At 36.6% G+C, this 27474-nt stretch overlaps 1 protein-coding gene and 1 long non-coding RNA gene across 3 annotated transcripts; both read right to left on the reverse strand.

Annotated features, from left to right (window-relative positions):
- Window positions 1-353: 353 nt before the first annotated feature.
- LOC124587735 lies at window positions 354-6537 on the reverse strand. The gene is made up of 3 exons (XR_006975667.1): window positions 4756-6537; window positions 2112-2242; window positions 354-1542 (listed from the first exon to the last, which is right to left on the reverse strand). It is a non-coding gene; the product is annotated as an uncharacterized LOC124587735 (long non-coding RNA).
- A 10890-nt stretch (window positions 6538-17427) lies between these two features.
- LOC124587459 (TAR DNA-binding protein 43-like) lies at window positions 17428-20721 on the reverse strand. 2 transcript variants are annotated; one of them, XM_047131437.1, is made up of 2 exons: window positions 20575-20721; window positions 17428-19561 (listed from the first exon to the last, which is right to left on the reverse strand). In XM_047131437.1, the coding sequence occupies exon 2, from the start codon at window positions 19549-19551 to the stop codon at window positions 18238-18240; it is 1314 nt and encodes a 437-aa protein (XP_046987393.1). In that variant the 5' UTR covers window positions 19552-19561; window positions 20575-20721; the 3' UTR covers window positions 17428-18237. The 2 variants fall into 2 exon arrangements, with proteins under 2 accessions (XP_046987393.1, XP_046987394.1); XM_047131438.1 differs by lacking the exon at window positions 20575-20721 and adding an exon at window positions 20206-20356.
- Between the last annotated feature and the right edge of the window lie 6753 nt (window positions 20722-27474).

Genomic DNA, 27474 nt, shown 5'->3' on the forward strand with positions numbered 1-27474 from the left:
GGTGTTCTTACGGTTCCAGTTATTTTTACTCATATAAATTTTACACAAAGCAAGAGAGAGCCAGCATATTCCATACAAATTTAGACTTCATTTTTGTTCACAGTTACGCTTCCTGCATTTGTTCTCCAATAATTCTACACATTCTGTTTGTTCTTGTGTGCAACATGTCATTTGCTACAACATTATTTTTATGTCACCTTATGTGACCATGTAATGGACGGATCTGCACCCCACCAGTGGAAAATGTCTGTTAACTATATCATACAGGACAGATTTCAGAGGTATTATCGTAGGTACAATTTGTTAATAAATGCGAACTTCCTCTATCTGTGGTAACAGCGAACTTCCTCTATCTGTGGTAACACTTCATATTTCAATGACCAGATTATTTTGGAAGGTGAAATAACTAACAGCTTCAAAATACAACTGGAACACTGCTTCGTGGCAACAGAATTAATTTAACACACTGATTGTTGCCTAAACCTTGCTACAGCAATTCTCAACTATGAAACAAAAAAGTACATTTTAATTTACCAAGCTACAGCTTAGAAAAATCACTGTCTTATTACTGAACACAACTGACAACTTTCTAATATTTTTCGGATTTGACTTCTTTCCTGTTACCACCAGGACCTATGAAATGTTTAAATGAAGAAAAGCATGTAGGTTATATATTAATTATATATGCAGTGCACTGTCTGCTGGGGTTCTATATAACGCACATGCATTATGGAATGGAGTGACAAACGCTTCCCTTGGCTAGTTTTACATTACTGTCAATGTAACTGAACTAATTTTATTTTCACTAAGGAATACACTTCCCTAAAGAACCTCAGTACCTCAGTAGGATACAAAATTTGACAATAGGAGGCTGGAGCAGTGTAGTACTCAAGTACAAAAGAACGCTTTGTTCCTTGGAAATAGGTTTGAGCGGGTGTACAAGAGCAAGGGCTGGGGTACAAAAACATTAAGGGCAAACAAAGATAATCACCTAAGCACACGGTATTTGTGGGATAAGTTTTTGGCAATGGAAGTGTTTCATTGTATGCACATGATCTGTAATAGTACAGGTAAGATAAAGCTTGCTCATTATGAAAGAAGCCTTTTTCTTGCATGATGCTCATACTTTGTTAACAGTAGTGCTTGTATTACAATTACATTACCACAGGCACTTTGTGGTTTGAATAAGGAACTGAATGAACATTGCAGGTGGTGGCTGGTATCCAGTCACAATATAACTTTTACAGCTTCTAATAAACCAAGCAATTTGGCAGAAACAAATAATTTTTAATGACGTTTGTTTCTTCTACTAATAATTACAGCTCGAATCCAGGGCCGCAATTCATTTCCTCATGTTGCTGTTACAGAAGTGATATCAGAAACAATTAGTAGCTGCATATTTTGGAGTAATTCTGCACTTTCCTCATTTCCCCAATGCAGTACCATCTGCTCTCATTTACAAGGCACTTTCGTTTTAATGCCACAACACTTTGTTAATAGTTGTATGCTACTTGTTGCATAAAGCTCCAATCTGATGCTGACCTGTAAAATCACAAAAAAATAATTTACTGAAAACATTATTACTTACCAAAAGCAGGTTCACAAACCCACAAACAGAAATGACAGTAAATTTTAATGAAACAAATAATAGTTAGTCCAGGAGAGAATAACAACAAAATGAAATGCACAGAGGAGGCTTTGGACCACAGACATGCACACAGGAAAAGAATGCTAGTAATATTTTAGCTTTCAGATGAAGTCCTTCACAGAAGTAGAAAACATACAATTTTTCTCTCTCTCTCTCTCTCTCTCTCTCTCTCTCACACACACACACACACACACACACACACACACACACAGTCTATATGCACTATGGCCTGACCAGTCAATAGTTGTCAGGCCATAGTGCCTGGAGACTGTGCCAAGTGTGTGCGAACTATTGCTGTTGTGACACTTCTCTGTCTAAAGAAGGGCTTTGTCCAAAAGCTGAAATATTTCTACAATTATTTTTCATGTGAACAGCTAAATGCCTCCTCTATGTGATGAGCAACAGTACCTTTTAAAGATTAATATTTATTGTACAGAATTATTTTCAAGAAATAATTGGATACCTGTTATTTAAACATATTCAATTGCTCAGACGAAGTATTATATTTTCACGTCTGCGAATCATTACTGGGGACATCTGGAGGTTCGTTCTGGTGACGCTCAAAGCAGTAAAACCTGTGTGCCAACCCTGTAACTTGACAATTATCAATGGCTTGAATTATATTCTGGCAACAATCATTAAATCAGATTCACTTTAGGCATGCATAAATTCTCATGTCTCAGTTTATGTCAAACTGGTCAACTTGTCAAACAACATTTTAGAAAAGTTCTGAATGTTCCATAGTGTGTCTCATTTGTGTGTAAGTCTGTGATGCAACTTTAAAATAATCTGATGACTAGAACTGTGACATGGAGTCAAATAGAAAAATCTCACATACATCATCATCAGCAGAGAAACTGAATCACAAACTAGCATACTCACTTTACTGAGAGGATTGTCCAATTGAAATTTTACACACACACACACACACACACACACACACACACACACACACACACACACACACACCTCTAAATATTAGGCCTTTACTTAACAGTAAAGCACACACTCCTCATCTTTACAGGTGCTAACAATATATTGGCTTCATTTATAACAAAATTCATATTACTCCCTTCAATGAACAGTAAGAAAATTAGCAATGTAAGTCACTGTCCATAAGCATTAAAATTACCATCTGGTTATCATAAAAAATCAGTTAAATTTATATTAAAATAATATGGCACCAGTAACCAAATCGTTACATAAAAATGGAAAAGCCACCTACTTTCAATAAATTGCTTGATGTAATACCCACTATTAGGAAGAAGTAAATTTATACTGTTTAATCTTCCTTCCTAGAAAACAGAAGATTGGCATTGAAATAACTGCATACAGACTTTAAGAGTCATCTGTGTAGTCACCTTGGTACTCATAATAACTTCATTCCAATGGACATAAAACTATCTGCCCTTCATCCTAATAATTTTAATAAAAAACACAGGTTGAAGACAGTCTGCTTAACACTACGAAAGGAAATTCTCAGCATACAAAGACAAAGACAAAATAATGTGGAAAATTTGATCACCTTTTAATTTTGAAAGAGGTATCTGTGAATCATACTCGGTGTACAGAAAAAAAAAGTCGCTACCAGAAATGTCACTTCGCTCAAAATATCTAGTAAAACTTAGAAAATGCTTCTACATCAAGTCAGATGTAGGGTAACATCTCCAACTGGGCAGAAGACAGGTTTATAGGATAAACAATTTTGTAATCCTTTAGGATAGCTTGATAATGGAAGTAGTGAAAATAAATGTACTTACACATAAAACATAACAATAAAATCCTGATATTGAAATTAATAGTGCATAACAAATATGCATATAATATTGGAATGTTTACATACTGCTTAAGGAGAGACTACAAAATATACTAACTCATAAGAAGATGTTCCTAGTGCTGTTCCGAAGCACACAAATTTACATTCCATTTCTGCAAAAGAAGACCCTACCAACCATTAAAGATCAACAGTTCTGGACATTTCAGCATGGGAAAAACATAAATAAATAAAAAATATGAATTTAAGGCATCAAATAAGAGAGAACGGTGATTCACAGGTTCTCAGAAAACTATGGGAACAAAATTTTCTCATATATCAAGCCACACCATTTCGAGCAAAATATAGAAGTTTTTGACACTTATTTCCACCTCTGTTATGAGCAGAACTATTACAGCAGCTTTGCTTGAGAGGACAATAGCAAGGATAGATGTTAGAAAACCAAATCTGCTGCTTGAACACAGAATATTTTATTTGGCTTACTGCCACCCAAGTCACGGAGGACAAAAGTACAGAACTATGCACAACTAACTTGAAAATAGAAATTAAAATCTAAAATACCCTTTTTCAATAAGAAATGTATGTACATCTAAACAAATACTCCGCAAGCCACCGTACAGTGTGTGGCAGCGGTATGCAGTACTACTAATAGTCATTACCTTTCCTGTCCCACTCGCAAATAGAGGGAAAAACGATAGTCTATATGCCTCCATATGAACCCTGTTTCTCGAATCTTGCCTTCATGGTCTTTATGCACAACGTATGTTGGTGGCAATAGAATCATTCAGCGTCAGCTTCAAATGACAGTTCTCTGAATTTCTCAACAGTGTTTCCAGAAAAGAATGTCGCCTTCCCTCCAGGGATTCCCATAGCATCTTCATAACACTTACGTGATGTAATTTATGGAAAGTTCTGGTTGAAAATTACGAATTATTTAGGAATAAAGGAGAGACAACTCACCAAAAGGCAGAAGCACTGCATCGCCGATAAGCACACAAACAAAATGTACAGAACTTGGCTAGTTTTCGAAATGCATTTCATTTTTCTAGTTATAGGAAAAACATGCACACGTGTGCACACCACGCCACGCCCACCCTTCTCTCTACATAGTGCTCAGTCAAATACCAAATACTGAGACTAAAATGTTGCCAACTAATCACTGGGTTAAAATGAAAGGGCCATCCATTGTGCAAAATGTAATGCCCCCCCCCCTCCCAAATTACTAGGTTTTTATGGCATCTGGAGACTACATATTATTTTTTGAGCTTTGTTACAAATTGACAGTAAAAAATTAAAGCTAAGCTTATAAATGTTTAAACCATAATCAACTTACAATTCAAGGAGTGGTGGACAGCAGACAGGCATGCAGGGAAGACTGAAAATTGCTAGACTTTTTGACAAAGTCTTTCGGAAACACTAACTGTTCTCTCCTGACACAGCTGCCTGACTGAGGCAACGAGAGATCTTGGATGGGACTGACATCCACTACTCACTGTCTCTTCTATTTTCACCATCAATGCATACTTCAATTCGTGTATCACACCACCACATTAACACAGTCCCATTTACAGCTGGTTCAAAAACAACAGCTTTTCCTTTGCTCCTCACATTCATTCACAAACATTTGATTACTTAGAAAATAACACACTCTGTAACATGCTACACTATGCCCTACTTACTGCTCAGTGTGGAAGTCAACTGCAATCATTCTAAAAGCATTTGAAACGAATTAGATAAAAATATGGACTGATAACGCATTTACACAGTGTTTCATAACAGCTTACGTAATATTGACAAATTTTGAAGTAATATCAAGAAAAGTATTTCATTAATAATATGAGAGAAAAATCTGTGTGTTACCAGTAATGTCAGTTAAGATGCGACATTTGAGCATTTTGAATGTTTCCAGCAACAAAATACACAGGGTGCAATAAGCAAGATAAGAGGAAGGCAACCACTCCCCCACAGTGAATTTATGGGTGGAGCACAGGAACATGTAACAGATGACTGCATTCACATCAGCTCTTGAGCAATAACCAACTTCCCAGCCAAGTACACAAATTGCACAGTTGCAGTCTTGCTGTGACCACATGAGTGTATATCTGGATGTCTGTGTAAATTTGTGCACTAGTGCTAGGGGGAAATAAAGTGTTACTGCTCAAAAGCTAGTGTGAAAGCTGTTTTCTAGTATATGTTTCTGTACATCACCCATCAGTCCACTGTAGGTGAATGGCTGTTTTTTCCTTATTTTATGTTTTGCTCCATCTACAAATTTCCATTATTGTTAAAGTATACAAGCAAGAAGGCAAAATATACACTTATTTTTATTTCTTTCATACACAATTACAGCGCACATCTACAGTAATTATTTTTTTCAGCCACAAACTCGCCATCTTTGGCATAATCATCAAAGGCAGCATATGGGATGCCTGTCAGTAACTTTTCTTTGCAGTCAGAATGCCTTTTCCCAAAAATATATGAAAGTTACATGAGTATGACAAGTCTAAACAATGAAAGGCAAGAGTTCTCCCTCTTTTCAAAACAAATGGCCTACTACAGTTGAAACAACGCACAATCAATGTGAATTTGGATGGTTGTATAGGAATTTTGACCCACTCCTCCTAAATACAAGCCACATGGTAGACTGCACAATGGAACATGATATTTTGATCAAAATGTCATTAAAGCAGATGCTTTATTAAAACTGGGTATTAAGTAAGTAAATTTAAAGAAGGTGAACGGAAGATAAAGAGCCCTTTCGATAATGGGGGTCATTAGAGATTGAGGACAAGCTTGTAATGGGGGAAAGTTGGGAGAAGGAATTTGGTTATGCCCTTTCAAAGGAGCCATCCGACTGTTTGCCTTAGGCAGTTTAGGGAAATCACAGAAAAACTAAATTTTGAAGGCCAAAACAGAAATTTGAACCATTTTGTTTCAGTACATTGTGCTAAGCACTGTGGCACCTTGCTTGGTTATGTATGGAAGAGGCAAAGCAAAGATTAAACAGGAAAAGGAAACCTTGTCTACAGACACATCACCCTGTAGCAGCTAAATGGGGTGCACAAAGCACAACATTATATGGAACACAACCAAGCATTTACATATGCCTAACCAAGATGTATTCCACAAACAGGATACAGATGCAGGTATAACATGTCAGTTACCGAAACTTGCTCACCCTAGTCTTGTATTTGTTAATAATATTATATAAGTAACTTTTATATATGCATTCAAAACCACTCTGAAATTGTGGATATGACTACTTCTTAAATCTAGGTATTTAGATAATATTTCATCACAATGATGACAAGATTCACCCAGAACGCAAAAACAACCAATCCATCTAACATTTTAGAACAAATACTTATAATAAGGAAAAAATACTGCCACTTAGTTCTAGCAATATCTGCACTGGGTGTTCTATAAAAATATGAGTATTTTGACCCTGTTCACAAATTCTGAAACAACTGCTGCTACCTAGCAGCAAGAATGGATACAGAAGCCCTATTACCATTTGTTGTCAGCACCTGAACAACTATGCTATAGTAAAAGAATTATAGCCTTGTTTTCACTGTGTATATACTGTTGGTTTAAGCTCAGCTGTTCTAAATCTTGTACTGGAGTGATCTGTCAAGTTATGGACGGTTGTGTGTCATGTCACAGTACGTTGTTTATATTCACCACGCTGTGTTGTAGCATGATCACTTTCAGCCTCAATCTCCCTACTTTTTCTTGAAGACACACACAATGCTGATATCAGTAATTTGAGTCATAATATGAAAACAGCGATCTTGCAATTTTGAGACTTTGTGAAGGAAGAATGAAACAGACCATTACTATATTTGAACTGAAAAACTACAATTTTATCCTGCCTAAGTTGACAATGTCACAATCATACACACTGTACAGTTGAATATTAACAGTAACACGCACACAGCAGCGTGAAGGACCATGTGCTACTTTAGTTATAGACACTAGTGCCATCCACATTCAGCAACATCTGCAGACCTGTAAATCAGAAGGTGATGAACCACATCATGAAATAAAACTACATTCCCAAGTTGAATAAACAACCATGACTTTTTAAGTACAAACAAATAATGACAACTATACATCTGATATTTAAGAGTGAGAAGGCTCCAATGAATTCCTGTAAATCTGTTGACCAAGTCTTTATGAGCTAATACAGGTTTTCAACATAAAAACGTTTGTATTAATGACTGTATGGAAATCTGTAATTTCCAAGAGATTTTCTTGGCTTGAATGACTGATGGTATGCCTCCATGTCTGTAGGGTGCCCAATTCCACATTGTGCACAATATTACAACAACCAAGTTAATGATAGATTGTGCCTAAAATGGAAAATTTGACACAAGCTGTTGCACAACAAATCATCACATAAAAGGTGTGGAGTATCCCACCCCCTTCTTCAATTTATGTTTCTGTGGTATCTCTAAATTGCTGCACATTAATACCATTAAGCTTTCCTTGACAGAGTCATTGCCTTTATCAAAGATACTACTTCAGCCTCCATCAACCCTTTTGCTGCTACAGATGCGTTCTTTGCATTCTGTACTGAGAGAAGTTTCATTATGGCTGTACTGCTCGACAAATGTCGGTGCCTCTGCTGAACGATGGTGTTCCAGGCAATATTACATACTTATGACTCAAATTCCCAAAAACTATTATGTAAAAATTGATTTTTGCATATCTTACTGACCGATATCCTCACTCGATTAAGACATGAATTTTCTTTCATTGTACCTCATACTTCCTGCAAATTAATTAAAACACTGCACAAACACATTTTAAACATTTTGCTTAGGTAAAAAGGCATTGTGCAAACTTTGTGTATGGTTGATTTTAGCTCATACACTGAAGTGTAGATATGATACTGAGAGCACATTCACAAGTTTTATATTCGAAGAACATTTACACCACCCATCATGAATCGTGGTCATAAAAATCAATATCTCATAAATAATGTAAGATATCGAAACAAGACTTTTTGAAAAAATGTCAGAATGCAATCAGGAACATGTGTTTTATGATGAACTCAAAATTTTCATGTTCACCACAATATGGAAGTAACTCGTCCGCAGCAGCGAGGGGTTGACAACTCAGGACACATTCAGACGTCCACAGCACTGTAGGAAAATCCAAATGGGGCGTGTATTGAAGTTCACAATACCCCAGGAACATAGCAGGATGTGTATACATGCCCACAGCAACGAAATGGTTAGTGGGATAATCAACTTTCATGCTAAAAAATAAAAGATAAGGTTATAAAGCCAGAAACCAAAAATACAAACAGAACACATTTTACAACTGGCATGCAGGAAAGTTTTGTTAGTTATTACACTTGCATGTACCTGTCTTGGTACTGAGAACTTAATAGTTTTCATGTTACAGTGATAATTCGCACCAATGATGTACATCACATATGAAAGAAATCAGTAATGATGTTTAGTTTCATCATGCATTAACCACCCAAATCTCAACTGCTAAAGCCACTGGCGTACGTAGGTAAAAGACAGAATCAATCGTCCCACACCATTGTTTTTGGAAACTGCAGGATTGTGATGGAATTATAAGAAATTAAATTCAGTCCACCCGTAACTGGTTTAGAACAACAAAGAAATAAAACAATATAACATGCAGAAAATCAGTCTCCGGCAACATTACCACAAGTTACACGAAAATCTTTAAATGTCATGTACATGATTCACTATACTTTAACTGGAAAACTATCGTGAGCAAATTTCCAAGTATCTTCTATAAATAACATTTCAGACAGTGGATATGGCAGGAATGTTATTTGCATCCAGAGACCAAACTTTGAACATTTATTACAGCAGATTGATTAGCATTGTACTTTGGAGGTGCAGGTACAAAAGGTATTTAATGAAGGGTGGCACTATAGGTTCTGCAGTTTCTCTTAAGCAGCAATTTTTGACAGCACCATCAATTCAAACTAGGCTTGCTCACAAATTGGGGCTTCATATCATCACCCAAAATGCACGCAAGAACTTGAAATTGTACTATCCACTCTTGAGAAGGCATTTACCTCTACTGTGCCTAATGCATCCATTGCCTCAGTAGTACAAACTAGTACACATAGAAAGAGTGCAAAATGGAAGTGTCACATTCCACCTGTCTGCTCTCAATTGGGACATCATCAAGATGGCTGACACCCCTATTGCCAGCATATACAGTATGGCGACCATGCCGTCATATATCAAGAAACAGTGTTACAAACAATGTGTAGTATATCACTCCAGCAATAAAATGAAACTAACGGGACAACCGTAGGAAGTAGGGAGTCTAGGGTGAGGATAAGCTACATACACAAAATCCTGGAGAATAAACCAAAAAAAGATGATTATGCACAACTGCAACTGAATATTTCATTTGTCCTATACAGCTCAAATGATCCTATACAGTTCAAATTAAGACAGAGATACCAGGCAACTCCCTGACCCCTCCAGTCCCACATACCAAGACAAAACCAAAATCGCAAATTTCACTTGACCTATAGAGCTCAAATGAAGACAGCAATACCAAGAGCCAGTAACTAACAGAACTATAGGTTAGGGACTATTAATTAATATCATCATTGATCATCACTATCAATGTTTTATTTTTTAATTGCCATTCAATGCGTTTTGGAGGTACAAACCCATTTTCCAGCACAATATGACTGTAATGGGTATTACATCTTCTTCAGTTTTTCAACTAGCTATAACAGAACTGATACATATGGTAGGTTTAAAAGAGTTAAACTATAGCTTACATGGGATTAACGAGAAAATGATAAACTGGGTTTAGCATTATTCCCATTTGCATAACAGTAAATTCAATATGCCATCATATCACTATAAAACAGTTTACATGAGTCAAACGCTGCATATATAACCTGCCACAAACATGTTAAATGGTTTCAAAATGTTAAGTGCCAATGTGGAAGTTTTTCACAGATGAAGATGGAAGTTATGTGGTCACACACACACACACACACACACACACACACACACACACACACACACATAATATGTTATTAGACTTTATTTCACATTTTCTCATTAATACCATCTGAAGTATAGTTTATTTCATTAAATCTTCCAACTCTTGTCATTTTGTTACTATCAGATGAAATATACAAGTAGATTTAACACCCATTGCATCCATAGTGTCCTTGAAAACTGAGTTTTAGCTAAGAATCACAGCAATTAGGGAAAAAATCTCTTGACTGATAATGGATTGTTATTAATTAATAATCACTAACCAAGAAGTTAGTCACTGACAGCACACAACTTAATGACAATTAATAATGTAGCAGAACTATTATCAAAACCTAATGCGATCCAAACAACAACAACACATTCCAGGGCACCTAAAACTGAAAAACTTAACTACTCCAACATACATTTCAATAGCCACATACCGAAGAAAATGACAAATGCAAAGGAACACACACTAAAAATACACCAAAACAAACTTACTGGCCAAATTATAGGCATCCACAACAAAGAAGAAAAAAAAAAAAAACATCGAAACTCAGTGAAAACACTGTCACATATGTGAATAACCGAGTTGAAAAGCACTGAAAGAATCTGCTCAATTCCATAAATTTTGCACACTGCTGACACTTCACATACTCTACCAAGAGACCGTAAAACAGGAGAAATTTAGTTGTTGATGCCTTGCACCATCATCCATAGCAGCAAGCAACAAACAACTAGTAAACTGCATTGTAAAATCCATACACAGAACATCATTTATAGTAACACACACACACACACACACACACACACACACACACACACACACACACACACCATTAATTTTTTAAAATTGTTAGTTTGTCATGACATTAATGGTGGATCTCCCCCCCCCCCCCCACCTCTCTCTCTCTCTCTCTCTCTCTCTCTCTCTCTCTCTCTCTCTCTCTCTGTGTGTGTGTGTGTGTGTGTGTGTGTGTGTGTGTGTGTGTGTGTGTGTGTTACTATAAATGAGGTTCTGTTTGGGTTCTATGTATGGATTTTACAATGCAGTTTACTAGTTGTTCATTGCTTGCTACCATGGACAATAGTATGGCATCTACAACTACATTTCTCCAGTTTTAGGGTCTCTTGGCAGAATGTGGAGTGTCAAAAGTGCGCAAAATCTATGAAATTGAGCAGATTCATTCCGTGCTTCTAAAACTGGGGATTCCAGTACACAACAGTGGCAAAACAAACCCGTAGCGAGTAACCAATGACATGAGAACACCACACTGTCAACGTAGCACACTTCCAAAGCATCGAATACCATACAGCACTACGTTCATTGTCATATTCACAAACAATTCAGAAACGAAGAACATCCCACACTAAAATGTGCCACCAGTTTCTCCGACACACCAACTGTAAGTACAATCTATTTCAAGCACATCACACCCAAATGACATCACACAACACAGTTATGTTGCAGGTCAAACCAGATGGGTGGAATCTGACACTTCCATTGACCCCTTCATTGATGTTACAAGTACCTTGCACTGATGCATATGTGCTTTCAATGTACAGCTTCGAAGACTTTTAGGCCAAATAATAGCCCAACTGCAGTAGTCTTCCAAGTCCACTAACAATCAATCACTGACATGTGATTGATATATTTATCACCTTTGGATGTTATCACATATTGACACAGTAGCTGATCATTCACTCTGTGACTTCAGTACAAAGCCCTGCATATCTTCACATTTACCACTGCAAGAACACGATACCCAGTACGGGAAACTCCTTGTACAGACATTTTTTGTTAGGGATATTATCATTCAGAGTCCACTGCTGAGCTCAGACTTGCAAACTCACTAATTATTCCAATCATTTCATGTCATGTTCTACTTGAATTCCTGGTAGGGTTCATACCATCTGCTCTCTTCCTTTGTGAAATTTCAAGTTTCATATTGGCCCACTTCAAGAGGAGAAGTTATATAAATTAAATTATACCAGTACAGCTTAGACAAGCAAGGTGTGTGTTTGATGGTGAGCATAATATTGGTATGTTGCGCCTGAGACGGGAAGCTATTACTCTACTCTAGAAAATGAAGAACTTAAATTCAGATTTAAGCCTTTCATGATTTCCCTAAATCACTTCATGCAAATGCCAGGATGGGTTCTTTGACAGGGCACCTCCAACTTCCTTCCCCAATCCGATAGGCTCACTGTTTGGCCCCCTCTCCCAAATCAACCAACCAACTTAATCCTTAGTACAACCATTTCCAGTCAATAATATGCGAGAGAGAGAGAGAGAGAGAGAGAGAGAGAGAGAGAGAGAGAGAGAGAGAGAGAGATAGAAAACAAAAAGGTGGCATATCCAGTATTTATTAAGTGTACCAATGTCTTCCCTACCACACACACACACACACACATTACTTAGTCAAGCTGTAAAAGTCTTGATTCTCTTTCCATCTTTAAAGATGTTCAATTATCTAACAAATGTGGTACTGTAGATAGAAAAAATACTCTGGTCCTTCAGAGTCGGACTCAAGTGTAGTTTGCAAGTGCATATGAAGAGCTGTAAGTCTATAAATAAACAATTCTAATTTAGCTTGAGAGTAAGGAAAAGGCACTATTCTTTGGAATTTCATACACTTAAAAAACAGGATACAAGTACCAACTACATAATAAACACTCTTCTAGGACAACTGAATAAAATGTAAAAAGTAACAGTACACACCAGACAGAGCACACAGACACCTTCAACACAACCATGCATTTTTATGAAGTATATGTATACAGTTTTTCACAATCATGCAACACATTCAAAATCATTTACCTCACTCCCTCTAGTACTTCGTTCTCTCAGCAACACAGGTTTCTTCTTGTTTCAGAACAGGCAATCCAACGAATACTTTCTCACTCCACACACACCATCTCTTCAAGCATAAAACATATGCTTTACTGCTACTTCCAGGCATTCCTGAGATGGGACTGACTCAAATCTCAAGATGTTCTTCTGACAGCAGGCACTCAACCAAGCAGATCATTAATTCTTACGAACTGTCTTTCTGAAATTCTACAACTAAATGAATTTTACTTCCTCTTTACTGTATCAAATTGAGGTAGTCCACAAATCAATACTACAGAAACAATAATGTTTTAAAAGTTAACAGCTGATCCACTGAAGTCTCCCATAGTAATTTATGAGTAGCTTATTTTGTGTGTCTTGATAAAGGTTGTTCACTTCATGTGGGTAATAATGTAATCTTCATCAAAATGTATGCCTGATACAGTTTTAATCTTAGTTCCGAGTCTATTAGCAACTAAAACAGCCAATGGTACCTCAAGCCCTCAGTCTCACAATATTGATGGCGGGCAATTTTCCAACATTAATTGCAGGTGTACATATATCATCAATCCTTCATGTATAATGTTCAGAATCAGATTCAATGTATACTAACTATATTAGGAATGAGACATATGTAAGTTGCTTAAGCTGTGGGTGTACTGGCCAATGTGGAACAAGCATATCTTGAAAACATAAAGCTCAATTCCTAATTATTTTAAGCAAGCAGCTCTTGTGTTTAACCCTTCCTGTATAAAACTGAGGAGAAATTTTATCTGATAATTAAAATGGTTAGAGGGAATGGAACTAGAAGACCAAAAACTGAATTTACAAGTGTTTTCTAGCCGACATTTAATGAACATGCAGCTTTTGTGTTTAATCCTCCAACCGCAGGGGACATGAAAATCTTGTTCAATGTAATGTACACAGAGAAAATTGCTCACAACTTTTCTGATAGTGGCATGTCTTGAAGCAATGTTCCATACACAAGCTTGCAAAACTGGTTACGAAATTCCTGGTGTGAGAAGATATATGTGTAACTGTGTGGATGAGACTTGAGAATGTGTAATACAAGACTCCTGATATTCCAGAGCAACAGAAAACACCAGACGAGAAAATAATGGCTTAAATCATACAAACACACAGATATTTTACTCAGCATGCCTCACAGCATTGTGCAGAAGAGCTTTAGGTGCACTTGCTACGACCATGGCTGGAGGATTAAATTTTCTAGAATGAATGTAGTCTTCCATGATAATTGTTAAATGAGCAGAAATGTTTCACGTTACATGCAAAGCTACACTGGTTACATTTCTCCCTTTACACTATGGCGTACATAAAAATTTGAGCAATTTTTAGGTTTCCTTACTTTATACCTGTTACTTTGAGGCTGCCATACTATATTAACCTATACTGACAAAATTACATTGCTTCAAATAATCATGACAGAAACCTAACAAGCAGTAGCATACAGTTTGCAAAAAGCAGTCAACACGTATGGGACAGACACCGAGCAGGGAAACATTGTATACTGTATGGAAAAGGTATAAAACTTTCATTACTTTTAGGGATGTCAATTCACTGACACAATAAGTAAAGTAATCACTTTACTTTCACTTAGTCGTTAGTGTTGCTGAATAAACATATATGAAAATTTATATGTGGTAGTTTTCATTCTCACAATGTCATCTCTGCTAGATTATATTGGAAGAGAAACTTTAGTTGTTCTGCTGTTAAGGCATGTGCTCACTAGCAAGTAAACTTCCAGAAGTTGTTTCTGTCAGTTGTTTGGCATAGGAACACTCCCAACAAGTCGACTTGCACAAGTTTCAACTTGAAGAAGTAGCTTCCACAAGTTAGTGGAAACAATTTCTTGTGTCTTGCTGCAAATATTTCCCGAACCTGCCAGTTGGGAAGTTCTTCTCAGGTTTGCAGAAGTTGTGTGTTTAACACCAGTAATAAAATGTCAAGTGTTGAAAAGGAGAATAGCACAGAGGCAGATGAGCAAAACTATGTGTACCTTTGGTAGACCTAAACATATGCAACTGACCACCACAGCCAGAAGGGGAATTTGAATGGCAGTATGTAAGTCTTCATATTTTAGCATTAATGTAAATGTGTTATGTAAAATAACAAATTGCTTGCAAAAATCTGTGACTAATGAAAATGCAATCTGTTGGTAGTATAGCTGACACATTTTTGTATGCCATTTCTGAATGTCTGATTGTACTATAGACAAGCCATGTTGGAGATTAGATTTTAATGCAGTCAATAATGTTTCTCAATAACAAACATGTACAGCTTTTTATTCATTTAATCACCCAAATATTTCGCTTTTCCTCAATTTTGTTTTTCGTAAAGATTCTTCTTCAATAATAACAGTAATAATACTGCAACAATGGCGGACGCTGCTCTATTTTTTAAGCATGACTCTGTAAACTTCCTTGTACTTATGTCATGGTGCAATTCTAGTGGAAACACTTCTGGAAGTACTTGCAGCAAGTACCTGAAATTAACTTGCAGAAGTAAAATTGTGCAGGTCTTTGCTCTAATGTAAACACTCCAGCAAAAGCTTTCAGAAATTACTTGTCTAGTGGACACACACATTTAGGCACTGCATGAAAATAAAATAGTTTTGTAAATATCAATTCTAGAGATGTTTCAAGAGGAACTTCTTACTGGTGGATGTAATTGCAAATTCTTTTCCGAAGTAATATTTGCTCTCTGCAACTTCATCTAACTGTGAAAGTATGCTGAACATTTCAACAAAGAAGCACCTACTTACAGTCATGCTGCATTACACAGGCAGATACACACGGGACGGCATTAAATGCAACGTTGAGTTACACTGATGCAGCTTTCAGTCTAATTTTGTCTACTGAACTTCAGCAGATGTACTAGAGGTAACTGCATGTTCGTTATTCATGTGACAAACTGAAGGGATAGGTGAACATTGTCCCACCAGGGAAAATGAATTTCTGCATAAAATTGCTACTCAGAAAACAGATTTACAACAGAGGAACAATACATTAGAATCAACAGGCCACATCACTTGTAACAAATGTAACATAATATGGACACTAATTTCTGATTTAGACGAATGCTGATGCACTAACCAAATTTCGCTAACATTTCTTCTCTAAACATTGAACACAAATTACATTACTGACTATTCATTATTTAACAATCAGTTCAAGTAACTGCTGCAAGCTTTAATTTGGTAAGTACATACAAGTGATACATCCATGTAAGTTCTCTACCAAATGCAAAGAAACCTTGACAAACTTTACTTTAGAAATACACCATGTAATAGTGCAGTAGTTACGCACCCTACAAGGTGAGTTAACACACTCCAATGATGGTGGTGATGACGTGACATAAATGCAATGAACTTTTGGAATTTACAGCAACAACAGAGTGTGTGCCATATCAGAACAGTTCTCCCCCTATTAAAGAAATCAAGCCACCAAACTGTAAACCCATATGAGTGTTTTCCCGATTGAACAACCTTGGAGGCATGGACTTGACAGAACACTATGAAAAGTCACAAAAATGTTGACAGTCGGACACTTCCGCAAGTCCTAAAATTTTATGTTAACTGGTTAAAACAAAAATCAAGCCAGAATAGTCACTGTATTTCCAGACAAAACAATTGGAACAAGACATGAAATAATTATTTCATGCAGTACACAAGAAATAAAAAATTCCACATTACCAATGCCACACAATATGTCCCCACACACACACACACACACACACACACAGAGAGAGAGAGAGAGAGAGAGAGAGACAGAGAGAGAGAGAGAGAGAGAGAGAGAGAGACTGACTTCAAGAATATTTTTAAATACAATAGAAGGTACGTAAATGAGAAGACTTTAGTTGTAAATTAGACATCCACCACTTAAGAATTCTTCATACACCTGTGAAGTGAAATCTCTGGAGAAATGGCTAGGAACTTTCTCACTGCCTACAAACCAGTTTACCTAAAAGGCTAATCTTTACTAACCACCACTATTTATGCAAATGATCAAATTGTAACATAAGTATGAGGTGTTAAATCGCTTGTTCCACCCTGTTACTAGCCCCCACTGCTCATGTGAAAAAAATACAGCAAAAAGTCAGACTTCGAACTTTATTCAGAAATTATTAAATAAAATATAATTCAAACCCACTATTTATGTTTTAAAGCATTTATTTCAATCATTATTACACATTCATAATTTCAAACACTCAGCACACAAACATTTTTCAGTTAACATTCGCTAAATCAAGCTTCACAAACACGACAATCCAAATCCAATACACTCACTTCACACTGGTAGTGTGATAACTTAATGACTACAATCTCAGCCACAATCTCTTGACCTTAAATACATACTGCATGACATTAAGAACTGGAGACATTCATGGATTCTGCCTACCATTTGTAACTATATACAAAAAAGCATTTGTCAAGTAGTTTTCACACGGACACTTCTTCAGTTACAACCAAAAAACCATTTCCAATCACAGTACATACATACAACAAGTTTCTTTGGAGTAATATTTTAAATTCAAAACACACACTTTTCGTGAATCTGAACATTCATGTGAAATACAAATGAATTATGTTTTTTTCCATTATATAATTAAACATTACAAAAGGAAATGCTCAATACCGTGTGCTTTAAGGTTTAGTAGCAAGGAAAAACCCTTTCATCAAAATTACACACTTTCAGCATGAGGTGATAAACTAAAGTCATTAAGCTGAGACTTGTTACAAAAATAATAAAAATTAAAACCACACACACACACACAATTCTGTACATATGCTTTATGAACATAAAATGATCTTCCACATCATTTAACAAACTCAGCACACGGTCCATTTCTTGCAAAATATGACTTTTTTCAGCATTCAACAGCTATATCTCACTCTATGAGGAGCATACCATCCATCAAATATGACTAAATAGGATGGACTACTGGAAAAATAATTGCCCCATCAGTTATATTTCAGCATTGAATCATGTTTGTTTTTCTGTGACCACATTCCCTGCTGGCCATTGGTGCTGCCACCGGCTGGTCCTTGGCTGTTCATCCACCCACCACCATAATTAGTGGGTTGCTGATTTGTTCCGGTTGAAGCAGTGTCACTAGGATTCCCTTGCTGAGCAGCCTGTCCACCTTGCTGACCTGACCCCATCAGTCCCCAACCAGCCTGATTTAGAGCAGCTGCCACGAGCATGGGGTTTACTGCTGTCAACAATACATTTTGCATGTCTGAAGTGTTACCTTGTGCTCCCATATTTGCACCACTACCACCTCCCTGCCCAGACATACCCATACCCATCTGACCCATATTTACATTTGGGGTCAATGTCGTGTTGTTTGACCGAGGTGATGCAGAGCCCATTCTCATGTCTTCCCAATCTCTACCTCTGGCACCACCAACCATTGCCATTCCACCTTGCCTATTGGGACCACCTTGATACCCGCCTGCATTGCGGGCGTAATTATCGGCGTTTTTTGGCAATGCCATGCCCGTACGAACTGATACACCCTTAATAAGATGGTCCTCTCCACACAAACTGTTAGCCACCTCTGGATCTAAAAAAGTCACAAATGCAAATGCCCTGAATGGTTTTGGAATGAAAACATCAGTTACTTCACCAAAGTCAGAAAAGTAATCCTTTAGATCTTGAGCTGTCATATCTTGAGTTACTCTGCCAACAAATACTTTAGATGGCATTTGCTGAATGTGTCCATCTTTGGAATTAGGTATTTTAACATCACACCAACGTTCTCCAATTAAATGTCTTTGCGAGATGACTCGCATCTGTGATTCTATGTCCTTAAACCTAATGAAACCAAATCCCTTTGACTGTCCTGTTTTGGGATCGACCTTAACTTGTGACATAAGCAATTCACCAAACGCCTCAAAATATTCACGTAACTGCTGATCATTAATTTTCCACGGTAAACCAAGAACAATTAGATCAGTGCACTTCAGCTTGCTTTCCATTCTTTTGGTCTTAGACATTGAATTAATGGTATTATCATCTGATTTCCTTTTGTTCTCTTTGGGGAATACACAACAATATAAATTACCTTTCCAACCATCCTCTGGTGGATGCAATTTTCCATCAGCGAGACGAATGCCTCTCATACCCTGCGATTCCTTACAACGATACTTCAGACCACATGCTCCTGGGAACTGTGCTACCAATGTTGATAGTAGCAGTGTGCCATCTTCCTCAGTAGGAAGCTCCACAGGCTCCTCACATTCTTCTTCCGCAACCTGCACGTACTCTGTCATGTTTTTGTTCCTAAAAGAAATGGAGAAAGGTTGTCTCAATTAAATTACCAACAAAGGTTTAGAATGATCGAAGTTAGCTACACGAAAATGGAATCTCTCAGAAGGTACTACTTAATTATTAAGAAATTCATTCCTCATCAGATACAATGCAACAAACTACAATTTAAATGTCCTAAGACACACTGATACTAAATCATACTACTGAACTGCAAAACATAGGCACAGTACGTCATTAATCAAACATTTTAAACTAACATTTAATACTGAAGAGCTGTCAATACATTAAACAACCCCCTAGAAAAATTAATTCCTTTGCCCAAAAAAGTAGGCCTGGTGCTTCACTAAGCCAAGCATATAGCAATTCTGCAAGGTGCTTAACTCCTATTCCATCATAAAATAATAGTTGACACGAGAAAATCATGCGACACAGTAAACACGACCGATCTGGCAGAAAGTTCACAGAATGTTTCCAGATAATTTGAGAAATAAAATACCGAGTTCTGAACAACGCTCAGTACGCAAACAAGCAGCGACGGACGTCGTGCCCACAACACAATTATAATTTTATTGTAACTTCGTATTGACTGCGGGTGGAATGCAAAGGAATCAACTACGAAGGCTTGGACAATTTCGTATATTAGCAAACAGGCTCACCTTACACGACAGAACACGTAAATAACACGGTGCACTCGATGATTATTAACAACGGTTAGTTACGGCACGATTAGTAACATCTGTTCGCAACAGTCCAGGACCCAGACAAATACTTTACACGTATTACGACGCAGTACCAGCAAGCAAGAAAATGGATGCTGTACTGCGCGTGCGCAGAGCTGCGGCTTGAATATCAATAACAACTTCTCCTTCACCAGTAACCTATCTTACGGCAAAGTTTTACCTCGCAAAGCGCGTTGTTAGGGCATTTGTAATAATGGCGGCTGCATAAACATCTATTTTTCACGAAAGTGCGCCAATAAAAATATTTCTAATCGTAACTTAAGTTTTCGTCCGAAGAAAGCTTACCGTCTACTACAACTGTTTACTAAATACGAACCACTGCACTAATATTTTCCACTCAACACAAACTATTAGTTACACAAGTACCGACACATAAACCATTTACCACCACATTCACATCACACACAACGCCATACAAAGATCAATCTCAAAAGACATCAACGACCAAAGATGATACTCAATTTACTTTATAGCAGAGATCACTGGTATAGAACCAAGGCATTTCGAATGCTTTTTTTTTATTCGCTTCTAGGATACAAACTTTTTATACATCACATTTTAGTTCTTTTGATACACAAACATATAGCAAGATAACATTTATCTTTCTTCATTCATGTACGTCTTCAGATAGAGACATTTGTACCTACACTGCAAAGACACAAGTGACAGCTAACCATTTAACTGTTTCTTCATTTCTGCAGTTAAATTCAGTGATCAAAATTATTTCAAATTTTTATGTCTTCGTTCACTATGAATCTGGATATGGCGTGGTAGATCCTCCTTGTTCAGTCTCCGATAACTGGGCTCTTGCAAAGCGGCTGGCAGTGACGCAAGTTTAAAAACTGGTTTAAAAAGTTGACTCTGGCTTTCTCATAACGTGTACACCGAAATAAAATGTGGTTTATATCACCTATTGTTTGTTCTTCACAATAATAGTAGGTTGTCTCAGATATACCGATTCTGTGTGAATGGGTGGGGAAGAGATCCATGACTTAGACACATTCTCACAATGCATATTATAATTTTCCTTGAATGTTTGTACGTCGCAAACCATGGTTGTGTTGACATGAATTTTTGTATGTTTGCATAGCTTTTACCTCTTGTTTGTTGACTTTCATTTCATTCTTCCCGCTATGAGAGAAGCACTTGTTCTCTTACTGTTAGGATTTTTCTGTGCATGCGAGTTTAATGTCTATAGGTCTTCACTGTTAATCGTTTCTCTTACTTGTTGATCGGATTTATCATTGTATAGAATGCCAGAATGTGACTTCATCCATACAAATTCTATAATCTGACCTGTTTTCTTACCTTGGTGATAATCATTTAATTGTTGAGACTCCATTTAATAGATCTGTTGACCCAGTCCTTGTACTTATTGATTCAGAAGTTAGAATATTCTAATCTAGTTGTTTAAAACCATTTTAGCAACAAATCATGGAAAGTCCCTTGACAACAAGAAGCTTAGGATACCCTCCTCGGTATGAAACGATTGCATATTAAATTACTTGAAAGGAAATTCAGCAATTAATAACTTTTTATTTTTTGTCTTTATGCATTCCAGGTTTTGGCAGAGCTTCACATGTCATAACTCAGATATGTACATAATTATCTAGCCTGCAACTCTCTGTTTCCGAACTGTGTATCTATCATACATGCTTTTATAATCCAAGTTATATTGTTCCCATACAGCATTCCTCATATGACCAACTGTTGGGTCAATTACAGTGTTCAATTCCACCTGTCAGCTTTGACCAAGACCTCCTACGTAAAAGGCTGAATCGTCTGGCATGTTTTCCCCAACTCTGAGGATTTGGTAATGTTCACCTTGTGGGGGATTAACCTACTCACACAAAGTTTACATTATTTCTTATAAAATATTTGATATTGCTTGTATAAAGCGTACCAAACAGTAATTCATGTATACAGAGATATTTAGAATGTCTTTTTCTTATGGAAGAAAAACTGAAGTGTAACACTGCATGGCTATAGAAATGTAGGCTCATGTCAATGTGAGGCCCTTAGAAATGTACCATGCATGATCTCAAACCTAGAAGTATGTACATTCCCCAAAACTAATGTTGTTTGCTATTTTTTGTTTATTTTTTGTTCATAAGATTAAATTAGTTCTTGCTCAGCAGGGAAGTCTGAAGAACCGTCCCTCCAAACACCAAATATAAATTTTTTGTATCTGGAATTCATGCTGTTATTAAATGTCTTTATCACTAACACAAAAATAAGACAGAAAATTTGTTACTATTTGAGTTGTGGTCAAAACTGCACTCTTTGAAGGTTACATTGCCTTTGCAGGTTTGTTATCAATGACTAATTACTATAAAAAAAATCATAATTATCACTCAGCCTACCATACCTGTACAACGATATGGCGCCAAGTATTATTCAGTTTGTGTATGTATGTTTATGATAACGATGTATAAATACACCACAATAAATAATCCTCTTCACCTTGCCAATTGCTAAAATACCTCAGGAATCAAAAAATTCTGGGACAAACTGGTTCAGCAGTCGTTGTACAATAGATTTCATGTTTATAGCTACTTTTATTAACATACACTTACAACTGAGCGCCAGGTCCTGGTTCCATGTTATCTCTGTCAATTTATTGCCGATCTTTGTCTTCGTTTCAGACTATTTTGAAATCTAAACATACGAAAACCATTTTTGTCATGGTTAGTGCAGCTCACAGCTGAGTGGCTACCCAAGTTTATGACTAATTCTTCAATATATTTGATTAGAAATCTCAGCTTGCATCGTAAACCACTATGAATATGCTATACTTTAAGGAAAATGTGACAGACGATTCAGCTAAGATTATAGGGGTTTTACTTTATCCAGTGACGTTCATGTGATGACATGAGTTTATGATGCGTATGATGTAAGTGGCCTATTATTAAATTTCATCTGTGATTGACCTAGTAACTGAGGTAGACTATGTTGTTTATTACAAATGCGTTGCGATCTCCAAGGGTGTGTTACACAGGATCCTGAGCAGACAGCTTAAATTGCTGCAAGTCAGTCAAATCAAATCCTTTTATTTGCCTGAAGATAACACTGGTGTTATGTAAGACATCGTCTGGTGCAATCTGTTTCTTTACAGAATATAATGTTGTTACAGAATATAGTGTTACATATTTGATTTACATAAATGTTACTGTACACTTGTGTATTACAGGGATTATATTGTACAGCATCTAGTTAGGATTATAAATAAATTATTATATCATTTACACTACTACAAATGAATTCTTCAACATTCTAGAAGGTCATTCTTTTTAACCATGATTCCATCACATTTTAAATTTGATGTGTGGTAGGTCCCCAACACTTTGTGATACCTTACTCAGGAACACCATGCTAATGTGCAGAAAATTATTTTTTGTCTTGGATGGTCTAGTCCAGGAGACAGTTATCAGGTTTTTGCTCCTGGTTTCAGAAGTATGGACATTAACCCTAGTTTTGTACATATGTGCATTCTCTTTGGCACAGACAAGAACCTGAGTATGTTCAAGTTGGGAACAATAAGTATTCTGCATTCAGTGGAATATTTTTTTGCAAGAAACTATGTTTCGTAGACCAAGAATGGATCTTATTACTTTCTCCTGCCAGAAGAAAACATTCTTAACTACAACAATTTCCCCAGAGTATTAGCCCATAGTTCAAGGGTGTATGGCAAAATACGTAATAGGCCATCTGTAGTAGGTCTTGATTCATGCAGGTCTTCTATTTTATTATTATGTACACTGCTCTCGATAATTCATTGCAATCTTTTTCTGTCTGGTTATTCCAAAATAACTTTTTGTCTAGATGGATTTCATTGTCATTCCCTTGAGATTGTGCACATCAGTATCAAGGTTAATGAGGGAGAACAGTATCTGCTCTGTTTTATTATCATTTTGCTTACATATGTTACCCTTAAACCACTGAATTGCCTCTTTCATCAAAGATCATTCATTTATGAGATGCTATGAAACTGGTGTGACTTGCAAAAGTGACTGCTTTCCACGGCAAAAGACTTGGCAAGTCATTTGCATGTTCCAGCACAGAACCTTATGAAACTCCATTTTCACATTCAGAAAATCAGGTTTTTTTGCTTGGATTTCTGATCACCATTTGTTTTCTTTTAGCTAAATGTGATCTCATAAGTGCTAGTTCATTGCCTTTTATTCTGTAATGTTCTATTTCTTAAAATATTTTGTGAAACAGCGTCAAAGACCTTGCTAAGATCTATTAGACCGCCATGGTCTTTTGTCTGTTTTCAAAGCCAAGTAAGGCACAGAACGCGTCTTCATCTGCCTAAATTGTATACACTCGATATTGAAACCTGTATTGCACACCATTTACGAGGTTTTTACTGTCAAAAAAGTATTCGGTTGGTTTTTTGCTGTGGTGTCAATGATTTTCAATACTGTTTTGCAATAATACAATATGCCAATAATTTTCAGTTGAGTTTCGGTCTCCTTTTTTATGCAGAGGCAAGATGGTGGTCAGCTTCAAGCTGTCAAGAAATCAACATGTTTTTGAACATCGGTTACATAAGGAAACTCAGGGCCTGATTGTTTGCATTTACTACATTTTTAAGGAACAATTAGACAAACAATAGACATCCTATGTTCTAGAGTTGCTCAGCTTGGAGATTACTTCCATTAATTCCTTAGGGTAAACAGTTTTCCATTGAAGACGTTCTGAACCAATGTTAGTTCGAACTTTCCAAGAAAGAAGTGATCCGTTTATATTTCCATGGCTCTTGTCTTGACTTCACTGTCATAAACAAATTTCCATCATTTATGAAAGAATAGTTCCTGCTTTAATTACAGTCCAAGCTGCTTTGCATTTGTTGCTGGACTTAAGAACATAATCATCATTGGTTCTCTTTCTTAGTAACAATTAGCTCTTTCCTGTATATCTTTTTTAGTTTGTCAGAAACAGTTTTTAGTGAACGTCTACACAGGATTTTTCATAATAGACTCTCAGTAGTTTTCTTATCCTTTCTTTTGCTTCTTGATGTGTAACCAACTCGAACTTGTTTTTAGTGGTTACCAGTCATTAAAGATATTGACAATAGTATGCAGGAAGCACTCAAATGCTACAGTAAATGAGTTACTTTGCATCACACTAGAATTCCAATCTCTGATTATAATTCTCTGTGTCATATTTATTATGTTTGTATTACTTAGCTGCCTTACTGCCCTGGGTTCTTTTGTTTCCTCATGAAGTTTACCAAGTCTAGCTAGTGTTATAAATATGCCCTCATAGTCAGGCAGCATGGGTTTCACAAAATCCGAGACAACATTCCTTCTGCAGACATTTGGGATAAAATTATCTAGGCTTTGTGTCTTGTGGATTTACCATTTAGACAGAAGAAATTGTGTGATCTCATAGTATCTAACAGAAGGTTAAGTTTAGAACTATGAATACTAACTTCTATAATAATATCACAAAGGATAAGAATTTTATATGCAAGTATAACAGTAACAGTTTCTCTACATGGTTAACTGTAACTTTTGAGTCTGTATTGAGAGTCCAGTATACGGAAACCACAATAACCAGGCATTAAGGGAATGGAACACTGGCTGCATAAAACTCTTCTTCTTGAATTATATGCTTAAGATCTATTACACTGACATTAAGTTTTATGCACACTTTGACAAGTATACCTATACTTCCTTTCCTTGTACTGGACCTAACACAAGCAGATGCTGTTTTGTAGCCATCACATATCTGGCTTTTATCTTTTGTGAGCAACTGCTCATTGAGACACAGAAAACCACAATGTAATTCTTTTAGAAGCAGCTTTAATTCAGATTTGTTTCGTATTGACTGCATATTTATGTGGAAGAAAGAGAGACATTCAATATTTATCGCTGGAAAACCTATTTCAGATTTTGCATTATGCAATAAGTGTTCAGCTCTTAGCTATTTTATTTCACATATCAAGGCAGAGTTGTATTTTGAAATTAGCTAAATGCCTACATACAAATTGTATAGGGCATTTTGGACACTTCACATGTTTCCCTTATCTGACCATGTAAGTGCTGTTGCGCCTATTTGCTTATGATTTAGAGCTTAGCAAGTTTATAAGACCATCGGTAAATTTCTGTTTATCCAGTCTCTTTCATAACAGCTAATATCTTATACACAGATATTACTGGATTTCCTACAAACAACAAACAAATCTGAATTAGCTTTTCCAATCTCCATGATTACACACAACCAGTCAAGGAGAATGTACATTTTTGGTAAGTTCACTACTTTTACTTTTGAGTTTCTTAACCATTACAGTTTTACACTCATCGTTTTTGCAGTGTTCCCTGTTACATTTATTTATATGTTCTACAACATTTTTGAGTTAGGCCCTGCCTTTTACAGTGGCGCTAACCTTTAAGTCCATGTTGTTCCACAGAATGTTTGAGATTCCTTTACCATGGCTGTCACAGAATATTTGTAGTGTCTGATCTTGTTGAAATATTAAGGGACTTGCCATCTTTTGTATTACCTTTGTCACTGATATATGCATGGTTTTTGTCTTTAGTGCTTGTACATTTACATTGTGTATTTCGACTGGGAGAAGTGCAGCAATTTGCAATCGTAATATTTTCGAGAAGAATGCTGAAGATTAGGTGGGTAGATCACATAACTAATGAGGAGATATCGAATAGAATTGGGGAGAAGAGGAATTTGTGGCACAACTTGAGTAGAAGAAGGGATCGGTTGGTAGGACGTTCTGAGGCAACAAGGGATCACCAATTTACAATTGGAGGGCAGCATGGAGGGTAAAAATCGTAGAGGGAGACCAAGAGATGAATACACTAAGCAGATTCAGAAGGATGTAGGTTGTAGTAGGTACTGGGAGATGAAGAAGCTTGCACAGGATAGTGTAGCACGGAGAGCTGCATCAAACTAGTTTCAGGACTGAAGACCGCAACAACAACAATATTTTCGACAGCTGTTGTCACAATATTTTCAATACTAGACTCTTTTAATGTTTTTCTTCTGTAATAATCATACTTATAATGTTAGATGTCGTAAATATTTAGCTATTTGTTCCTAATATATTACGATTTCTGAGGGCGAAATTGGGCAGGAACCTAAGAGCATAGCTTACTTTCCTGTAATCATTTTTGTGATCTTGGTTCTCACAAATATTTGTTTTTCTTTTTTTCCAAATGA

Source organism: Schistocerca americana, chromosome 1 (genome assembly GCF_021461395.2).
Source record: "Schistocerca americana isolate TAMUIC-IGC-003095 chromosome 1, iqSchAmer2.1, whole genome shotgun sequence".
Lineage (NCBI taxonomy): Eukaryota > Metazoa > Arthropoda > Insecta > Orthoptera > Acrididae > Schistocerca > Schistocerca americana.